Source organism: Bolinopsis microptera, chromosome 4 (genome assembly GCF_026151205.1).
Source record: "Bolinopsis microptera isolate Bmic1 chromosome 4, MBARI_Bmic_1.0, whole genome shotgun sequence".
Lineage (NCBI taxonomy): Eukaryota > Metazoa > Ctenophora > Tentaculata > Lobata > Bolinopsidae > Bolinopsis > Bolinopsis microptera.
The window spans coordinates 5,905,014-5,915,857 of NC_087075.1; the positions used below are offsets into that span (position 1 = coordinate 5,905,014).

Here is a 10,844-nt window from a genome sequence, read left to right on the forward strand (position 1 = left end):
CGGACGCTGAAGCCGCCTTAAGTCAGTAAGTCAGTTTGTTCCAAAAAAGGCTAAACGTCCCCTTCGTTGCCTCGGTACCATTTTATCAATGAGTGTCTCTGCTTCAAAAAAGGGCAACTGCAGATCTAGACGAATTCCTGCCGCATCAATTTGTCCCTATCATGAATCATGATGACAGTGCTCGATTTTGGGTCAAAACTGCCGAAGGCAGAGTATTGAACTGTAAACGAATTGTTCTATCTAATCCTAGGAAAAGATCAGCTTTTTTGTTGTCCGATTCAGACTGATGACGATGTATTTCATGAAGTGCTAAAGTTGAATAAGTTCATCTACTGTGTAATTACTATATAATCGACTAGCATAATGATTTGGCCTAAATATAAATCTTGATATGATATAAGAACGGGAACGAAGTATTTAATTTTAATACCCGTGTTATTATTATTTTATTATTGATTGTTATTTTACTATTGATACGATCTGATACTCCTAAATTGCCCTTTGAATTATTATTATTGATAACTATAATAAGTCACCAACTGTTATCTGGTTTAAATCCCGTGGCCGCAAAATTTGTTCTTCATTACATTCGAACTTAATAAATGTAATCCCTAACTCACTCTGGAATCCACTCAAGTGATATTCTGGAAGGTCTGCCTAACCACGGAAGATTCTATTCTAAGTTTTCTCTTTCGAATCTCTAATTGTAAATGTAAAATAATAACATATACTTGTAGTTAGTTAACTTAAGGTAGGGTCTAAATGATGCAGGCGTCCGTCCTTTTCGCTCTAAGAAGTGCCGGAAAAAACATGACCATTAATGTCAGTAGATGAAATTTTGACAAAACTGACATTGTCATTAATGGTCATTAATGGTCATTAATGGTCATTAATGGTCATTAATGGTCATTAATGGTCGTTGCAACCCCCCCCCCCCCCCCCCCCCCCCCCCCTTTGGTTCACGCTATTTAATTGGTGATGACTGTTTATTGTTTAAATGTTATCCAATTTCCTTATCTCTGCTCATCTGAGAATCCGAATTTGGTTATAGACTATAGCACTCTAATAGCACTCTAATTTAAATTTCTTACACATCTGCATATCACACTGGGTTTTCCAATTTCCTGTTTCTTATTAGCATGACTTCTTTTACCAGGGTAACTACGACGGTAACTATGAAGTAGCACAGAATAATAACATGTACGGGGTTGAGCTTGGAGAGATTCTGGGTATTGGTATGTTCTTTATTCTTCTCTTTACTCTATCTAAACAGTAAACATTCCATTGAATATTTCTTCAAACCTCTTCAGACTGTTCTCATTTTTGCGGGAATTTCGAATCTTTGTTGGGACAAGTAAATACTGTTATGTCCTTAGTTATCCAACTTTAAAGTTGGAACTAAACGTTGGAACTAAAAGTTGGAACTGAACGTTACATTTTCCCTCCAGGTGAACAGACGGACGTACAGGACAGCTGCTCGGAGGTGTGGCTCCACGAGAACATGGACGTTGCCATGGAGACGTGTCTGGAGCAGTTTAACGAGACCACATTTACCCAGATGCAGGGTTATATCCTGAGCGAGAGTGTAGGAGTGGATTACCAGCACACTGCCTCCTTCATGACCGCTCTTATGGTTAGTTTCCTTGTTGTTTACTGAATCTAATTAGCATGATTAATTAATTAACGTAGATTAAATAGATTAATTTAGTAAGACAGGTGTAGCTATTATATGAGAATACTGACAAGGCAGATCGGTTACAAATATGTTCCACTACATATCTTTGACAACATACGAATAATAATTACTGATAATTACTGATGATTACTGATAATTACTGATAATGTCCTCCCTCAGATCTCAGCAAGTAAGGGATCAGTTGAGATGGTAGAAAAACTTCTGAACCTGGGAGCCGACCCTAACGTCAGTGATCTGAGAGGACACAACACCTACAAACATGCCGATGCTCATCCTGCGGTATGCGGAATTTACTAATTTGTATGGTCGTTAACATGGATATTGAATCATGAATGATATTCCAAATTAACGGCACTTGTCCCTTTGATAGTTGGAATGGACGATTTCAGAGTTAAACTAGAGGATCAATATATTAAGGAAGATTAGTTGTAATTACATTTTAATTTGGTTGTGAGAAAGAATAAGACATGGAACCCAAATTATAATAATTTATATTATTACACTTAAAATTGCAGGTGATAACACTGTTGAAAGAGTTTAATTACGAGTTCGTAACGAAGAAATTTGACAACAGCGAAGAGACCAACATAATTACAAATAAAGAGGAGAAAGGCATTTTGGAAACTTACTACAAGGTTTTTATCACTACATTTTTGGTGAATTATCTAATGTTCATCATCTTATTAAAGTAAATAATCTCATCATTTCTTGTCATGTTTGACAAGAGGTTTAATATTGACTTTAATGATGTCAGAGCTGATTTTAGCACGAAAATAAGTGACCTCTTTATAACGCGGTTTTCCTGTACTACGCGATTTTTAAACGTTAAATCTTTCAAATCTTTCATTCCAAAAACCATGTTACAAGAGGGGACTACTGTATTTCATAAGAGTTTGTACGTACTTCTTTCATTACGCAAAAGTATTGAGCTACGGCAACTATCTCATTATTTGTGTATCTAGTCTCTAGCCTAAACCGCGGTCTTTCTGGGTTCGATCATGATATTGTGGACTGGAAACTTGCTAAGTTGCTATAGCTTTTAAGTATCAAACTGCTATTTAAATGTTCAATTGATGCCCGATCTTCACTCATCTAGCGGCATTCAGCTTTAAGACATCCTTCTAACTCTGATTGAATATTTACAGCTGCAATTTGTATAACCTTTAACTATTCATTGACGTCGCCTGGCGGCTGGTAAACTATTAAACTAGGTAATAACGTAACCGCTCAAACCAATATAAACCCTGACAGCGATATCAAGTCTAGTTCTTTTACCCTGGCAGACTTTGGAGAGCCAGCCTTTTGTTTCAGAAATTCTTAAAAATCTAACAGAAAATCAATTCCCTGAATTTAATGATCCCCTGCTCGTGTTGCTAATTACTGTAGACTCACTGACTCGCATTATGCAAACTGCAAAGGGTACCTGCATTCTCCAACTGTGCACTCTTCCAGGAACACAACAACAACAATGGCGAACCTAGCAAGCTAGGATCGAGGGGCCGATCTCCTTTTCTTTTTGCGGTGCGGCCACGGTCCTTCCGGCACAGATTTCCCTGCAGCATATTCGGGACGCAACCCCAGGCATATGTACATGTGTTACTGTTATTTTCGCAGCTCTAATAAGAGCCACTACCATTCACACCATGGTTTGGTGAGTGACGGCTGCCCATCAATTTTGAAATCTTGGCCCAACGGCCAACTGGGATTCGAACTCGCAACGTCAGGGCCAGTAGACAAGCAGATTAACCAACTAAGCCACTGAGTCTTCCAGGAAGTAGGAACCAATGCTGTTGAATTCGCACTAAACGTATTATTCGAATTAAATTCGCATACGAATTTTTTTCTGAAAATTGCCGAACTTAAAAAATATACCAAATACGGGAACAGGAAATCACGTGCCCGCATCAAAATGTTCACGAAAGTTGGCTTTGTATGGTGGAATATTGCCAAAACATGTGCTTCCCGCAACACGTGCGTGGTTACTGGTTAGTGACTAGCGTAGGTACTGACCAAGATCGCAAGGGGTTAAATTTAGATGTTAGATGTTATCATAGTTGGTCAGTACGCACTGTACGAACTTTTAAAAGGTGCCGAACTGTACGAATTTTAAAAAGCTGTCGATGAATTTTTACCGAATTTTAAACCACTTACCACCGACCGATTTGAAAAACCTTAATCATTTGGCTTCGTCAGAGTTTTGTCGGCACTATTTGGGCACTATACAGACAGACAGACACTAGACAGACACACACACACACACACACACACATCTATTGAGATTATTAGTATATATTGGTTATAATATACTAGATTCGTTCGTTAATAATACTCACCGATTATAGCGAGGAAGAAGTCAATAGCAGCGATTATATTTATATAGAGCACATAGTTTTCCCAGCCCAAAACATTTTCAAGTTCAGTGATGTTCAGTCTTGGGATGTAGTGAACAGTGTTACTTGGTAAATTTCATTATAGGAGCGACCCCTGATGTACAGTGGTATAAAAGTCAGTCACAAACCGATTCCGACTATTTGGAGTATAAAATAAAATAAAATCTCGGTTATGTAATTCTCGTTATATAGCACCACGCAGGAGAAAATATCGCGTCTAGACCATCGTAAGTTTGACGCAGTTAAACTAATGGCAAGAATATACCCTCTCACAGGTTGAGATGTATCGGGAGTGGGAATACTATATGTAATTATAATCTGCTTTACAAAGTTGTTGATCTCTTTTAAATTGCACGTTCATCTATAAATGTTCAGAACTAAATTTTCTACTTTTCGATGTGCTGTGCACCTATGGAACGGTTGTTTTAGAAACAGCTTTTCAATTCAATTAAATAACTTTAAAATCTGGTTTATAAAATGCAATCGTTTAATGAGTGCTGTAGCATCAATCCTGATCTCTATGATATATTAGTAGTGATATCGCAAAGAAATCCAATTAAAATCAATGATATTGCGTCAAATGAAAATTATTTTTAGTGGTCGCTTTCTTTGAACAAAATTCTTAATGATTTTAAACCATAAAATAAATCTTGACTCATATCTGATTTCGTGATAAATGATAATAGTACTGGTAGATAAAGAGTATTTTAACCTCGCTAAAAGCACCGGTCGTTTGAAAAGGTACTTATCTATCAAAGGCCTGACATCTGAGTTAATTTAAGACTTAAGTTCTTTCGATTAAATCCAAGTTCGAAAATTTATGAGGCGAATTTTCCCGAACTAATCCCGAACTGAAAAAAGGTGCCGAACTGTACGAATTTTTTACGACTTTTGTACGAACTGACCAACTATGTGTTTAGTGCTCTGTAATCCAAAAGTTTAATTACAGCAACAATTTAGTCGAAGTTTGAATTCTCTATCTACTTCCTACAACCCACTAGCGCTAAAATAAAAAATGACTAAATACGTCAAGCGGGCTCGTCCATTAGCAAGCACCCTGCACCCTCAAATGAGGTATTTTGTAAGTCAAAGGGAAGAAGATTATAGTTTCTAATGTTTGCATCGATGTTTAGTAAAATGGCTTTCTTAAATTAAAAGCCTTCTGTTTTCTCAGACGGTCGCATATTCCCTCTTTCCGGTCCGTGTACATTCTGTATATCACTGGAAATAGCCACGTTTTAATATGTTTATGAAAAGTTGGCCTGGACAAGTCACAAGGTTGGTAGTTCCATTAGGTTCCAGAGGTTCTGCATGCTTTGAAACCGAATTCCACTCTTTATAAGAGCACAGGAAGTTTTTACATAAATAAAGGGATCGCCGATTCATGATGGGACCAGAGAACCAGGTTGCAGCTCGATCTCCAAAAGTGCACAAGGAGCAAACGTATTCTATTGTCACGGCCATTCCACAAAACCTGGGTTTGTCCTCCACATTTAATACAGAAACTGAAAAGGAGCTGTTGAAGGTTAACGTACACCCAAGAAATCGGGTACTCCTTCTTGTGAACCTTCCCTCCTTTTGTCTTCATCTGACTGCTCCTTATTGCCTGTAAAGAATTTATTGTATTCAGAAAATAACTATTGATATCCTTGATAAACAGACACTCGACAAAAGAATTACTTGATACTTGTTGTCTTTTAATATATAATACAGTTTACAGTATGTATGTATAAATGCAAAATAAAGTTTAATCAAAGCATTAAAAATGTGATGATTTTGCTCTTAGAAGCTTACTGACCAATGATCCAAAAAAGCGTCTTTGGCTCTTTCGTTTGGTATTTATGGTCTACACTGTCACTACACTGTTTATACTTTATTTCCGGATCACCACATACATGATACCGATAATTGTCTTTAACCAAACACGAACTATCCCATCTTAGTGACGGTGTTATGGACGAGAGCTCAATAGCTGTCTCTATAACGAGCGGTATGATAGCCGTCCTGGGAACCCTCAGCAACACCCTATCCCTCTCCTACTTCCGCCGTAAAGTCAAATCAAACACTCGCAAACAAGGCTCTTTAACAAGGCGACTATTCATCAACCTGAACATCTGTGATTTCGTGGTCTGTGTTTCGTTTTTTGGGTGCAGTTTGCAGGATCTGATGCCGCCTTATTTTGTGCATGTGCTGATTGTTTGCACTACGATCTGTATGTTGGCCTCTTTTGTTTCAGGGTTCTTGACCTGTGTGTTAGCGGTCACGAGGACTGTCAGTTTGGTAAGACCGCTCCATGTCGTGAAATTCCGTTCAATTGCAGTTGGAATGATAGTTTTTGGGTTGATTTTGTTGGTCATGGTGCCTGCGTACATTGTATGTGATTTTGAGATTTTAAAGGGCTGGAGACATGAGTTTATCTTGGTAACTGTCAGTAGAGCAGTTAATACCGCTTTGCTCTTCGTGATTTTCTTTGTGGTCATAACATCTAACGTGGCCAGCATGGTAAAGATATACCTCTCACAGACCACAAAATCGGTTTGTGAAAAGACCGAGACAAAGACCGAGAAAAAGACCGAGACAAAGACCGAGGAAAAGACCGAGAAAAAGACCGAGGAAAAGACCTTGAGAAGACGCGCAACAGTGACAGTTGGTATTCTGTCTGTATTCTACTGTATGTGTAACATCGGGTTCCTTGTAGATCTGATCTTGAAAACGGGGAACTCCGAGAACCATGTCCCGAAGTTGGTGAGGCTGGTGAATTTTCACGTGCTATTGACACTTAACTCCGCATGCAATCCTGTGGTATATTTCGTGAGGAAAGCTGAAATGAGGATCTACTTGAGGGACGAGTGGAGGAGGATTTCAAGAATCAAGAATAGTGGTTAAGTAAGGGAGCATAACCAGCAATGCTTCCTCAAGAGATGAGCAACTAGGTTAACTTTTAAACCAATGTCTTATTTAAACGGAGTTGATCTGCTCCGGAGTAGAGACCAGAACAAAAGATTACCCAGAAAATATGGATAACGAAGTCCTTGTGTTTCTGCTGCTTATTGATTTTATGCGATTTTTGATGTTTTGATTTACGGTCAACAAAAATAAAGGTCTAGCCAATGCTTCCGTACTCAGTTCAGTATATTTAGACAATATAATCCCTATAATCTGTATTATTACGTTATATCCGCTTATATATCTTACAGAATGTTTACAATATATATGTTTACTATCTATCTTATCAGTGACATCATATCTTCGAGAACGTGTGCTATTGTTTACCTCTCAATTTAATTCACTGCGGACACATTTTTGGATAAAATTACAGTCAAATATGCGTATAACATCGCTGTAAATATATTTAACTTTAATTCTATCCAAAAATGAGTCATCAGAGAATTAATGAATTAATTTGAGAAGTAGGACGACGCGTGATAGAGAAAGATATGTTTTGGTACCGCTAGGTCGACAAAAACTCTTCGGTCATATTCTTATGGTTGGTGGGCTAGACAGTGAAACACGCAAATGTAGTGTATACTTCGGTCATATTGTGTGCTGAGATGAAGGACGATACATTTATCGGAAAAACACACGTGTATAATTAATATACTGGAAAAACACACTACACGTGTTTAATAAATATAAAAATTGTATGACTCTCCTAGCTACTTCTTTGGAGTTGGAAACGTGATCAATGTCACAAAGTTGTAAGTAAGTATAGAATTAAACTAATGACTAGGCAAAACAGATCACATTACTAGGACCATGTTACTAGGACCATCTACAGACCAACTAATAGTTATGACAAGTTCTCTACTCCAGGTTGTGGACAGCAGCAAGGCTGATCTAGATATTATCTTCTACCTGATATCCCTGATCCTAGACTGCCAGCAACCTGACGGCTCTGTGTTGGTCTTCCTTCCTTCTTACGATGACATTACTCGACTCAGGTTAGTTATTCAGCTTCAATTTGCGGAAATTCTCTTAGTGTTGTGAATACCAGTTTCAGGTTTCTATCTCGACAACAATTTCAGGCCTAAACACCCATTGACTGGCCAGTTCCCAATCCACAATCAAAATGTAACTTAAACTTAAACTGAGTTTTAGAATAGAGTTTTTAAGATTCAGCTTACTTTGTGAAAATTCTCACGGCGGTTAAATACAAAATGAACTAAAGGTATTATAGCCGTTCCAACGTTGATTAATCATCAAAATAAATTATAAAGCCTGAATCTTTCAATCTACTGGAAATTTATCAATTTGTTTCCCTTTCGCAGGTCTATGTTGATGCAAGATCAGAATATGCTGCACAAGATTCACATCTTTATGCTACACTCATCCATGCAACCTTTCGAACAGAGAAAAGTCTTCAGAAAGTCCCCGTACGGTATTAGAAAGGTAATGAAAACTTTTGAATCTTTGTATAATTTCAACATAACTGATTATAATTGGAAAGATTAAGTATATTATTGGGATTAATGGAATCGGCTACTTCAGGCTTAATGTGGATTGTAGAAAAGTTAAGAAGGATGAGATATTAAGGCTATCGCATGTTTTTGTTGAGCTAAACCAGATGATAACACCACTATTCACCACCTGCCACCCACTATTCACCGACCACCCACTACAGGTAATATTGTCGACTGGTATAGCGGAAACAGCGCTTACAATCGACGATGTTATGTTCGTTATTGACTCCGGCAGGATTGAGGAACGTGTCTATGATGCTAAAGCAGGTAATATGTTAATCGAAATTATTTTACTAATTTTTATCCATAATCTATTTTAATTATTATTTTTTAAATTAATCAATTAAGTATTTTCATTGATTTCTTGGTTGTTATCTTTAAATAGATGTCACCCTAATCTCTATCAGGACTGAACAAGTACACAACCCGGTGGATCTCTAAGAAGAGTGCTAACTACAGACGTAGTCGTGCTGGTCGCACCAACCCGGGCGTCTGTTACCACCTCTTTAGCAAGGATAGGTGAGTTTGTTACCACCTCTTTAGCAAGGATAGGTGAGTCTGTTACCACCTCTTTAGCAAGGATAGGTGAGTCTGTTGCCACCTCTTTAGCAAGGATAGGTGAGTCTGTTACCACCTCTTTAGCAAGGATAGGTCAGTCTGTTGCCACCTCTTTAGCAAGGATAGGTGAGTCTGTTGCCACCTCTTTAGCAAGGATAGGTGAGTCTGTTACCAGTTACCACCTCTTTAGCAAGGATAGGTGAGTCTGTTACCACCTCTTTAGCAAGGATAGGTGAGTCTGTTGCCACCTCTTTAGCAAGGATAGGTGAGTCTGTTGTCACCTCTTTAGCAAGGATAGGTGAGTCTGTTACCAGTTACCACCTCTTTAGCAAGGATAGGTGAGTCTGTTACCACCTCTTTAGCAAGGATAGGTGAGTCTGTTGCCACCTCTTTAGCAAGGATAGGTGAGTCTGATGTCACCTCTTTAGCAAGGATAGGTGAGTCTGTTACCACCTCTTTAGCAAGGATAGGTGAGTCTGTTACCAGTTACCACCTCTTTAGCAAGGATAGGTGTGTCTGTTACCACCTCTTTAGCAAGGATAGGTGAGTCTGTTGCCACCTCTTTAGCAAGGATAGGTGAGTCTGTTGCCACCTCTTTAGCAAGGATAGGTGAGTCTGTTACCACCTCTTTAGCAAGGATAGGTGAGTCTGTTACCACCTCTTTAGCAAGGATAGGTGAGTCTGTTACCACCTCTTTAGCAAGGATAGGTGAGTCTGTTACCACCTCTTTAGCAAGGATAGGTGAGTCTGTTACCACCTTTTTAGCAAGGATAGGTGAGTCTGTTACCACCTCTTTACCAAGGATAGGTGAGTCTGTTACCACCTCTTTAGCAAGGATAGGTGAGCATTGTAACTACGTCATCTTGTCATGACGTGGTTATCTCACGTGATTTATAATCAAACGTCTTACATCACGTGGTACTGTTTTGTCACGTGGTACAGTTTTGAACTATTCACAAAGAAAGTTACTATTATTCTCTATGTTGGATCATGAAACTCAAAAATCAATATTTCCCGCAACCAGACAACGAATGAGTATTCAATTTCCAACAAAATCTTTATAACATTGGTAGAATATTTTCTTAAAATAGAAACTGTTGAACTAACAGGAATATCCCCAGGTACAAGACCCTCCACGAGGTGTCACCACCGGAACTGTTCCGAGTATCCCTCTCCGAGATAGCCCTCAACACCAAAGTGCTAGCCCCTCACAACATGCCAATAGCTGAGTTTCTCAGTAAAAGTATTGAACCTCCTGATATACCTGCCCTGAAGAAGGTACGTGAGTTTGTATGTTTGTTTGTGATATACCTGCCCTGAAGAAGGTACGTGAGTTTGTCTGTTTGTTTGTGATATACCTGCCCTGAAGAAGGTACGTGAGTTTGTCTGTTTGTTTGTGATATACCTGCCCTGAAGAAGGTACGTGAGTTTGTCTGTTTGTTTGTCACTGATATACCTGCCCTGAAGAAGGTACGTGAGTTTGTCTGTTTGTTTGTGATATACCTGCCCTGAAGAAGGTACGTGAGTTTGTCTGTTTGTTTGTTTGTGATATACCTGCCCTGAAGAAGGTACGTGAGTTTGTCTGTTTGTTTGTCACTGATATACCTGCCCTGAAGAAGGTACGTGAGTTTGTCTGTTTGTTTGTGATATACCTGCCCTGAAGAAGGTACGTGAGTTTGTCTGTTTGTTTGTCACTGATATACCTGCCCTGAAGAAGGTACGTGAGTTTGTCTGTTTGTT

The 10,844-nt window shown here is 38.7% G+C and overlaps 1 protein-coding gene across 1 annotated transcript in view; it reads left to right on the forward strand.

Annotated features, from left to right (window-relative positions):
• The window catches only part of LOC134814119 (3'-5' RNA helicase YTHDC2-like), a 138,134-nt gene that overhangs the window by 115,146 nt on the left and 12,144 nt on the right, over positions 1-10,844 (forward strand). The window contains exons 14-22 of the mRNA XM_063822153.1: positions 1,157-1,235; positions 1,449-1,633; positions 1,856-1,975; positions 2,212-2,331; positions 7,900-8,027; positions 8,355-8,475; positions 8,708-8,813; positions 8,954-9,065; positions 10,226-10,382. Coding sequence (XP_063678223.1) covers positions 1,157-1,235; positions 1,449-1,633; positions 1,856-1,975; positions 2,212-2,331; positions 7,900-8,027; positions 8,355-8,475; positions 8,708-8,813; positions 8,954-9,065; positions 10,226-10,382 — 1,128 coding nt within the window. The remainder of the gene's footprint in view (positions 1-1,156; positions 1,236-1,448; positions 1,634-1,855; positions 1,976-2,211; positions 2,332-7,899; positions 8,028-8,354; positions 8,476-8,707; positions 8,814-8,953; positions 9,066-10,225; positions 10,383-10,844) is intronic.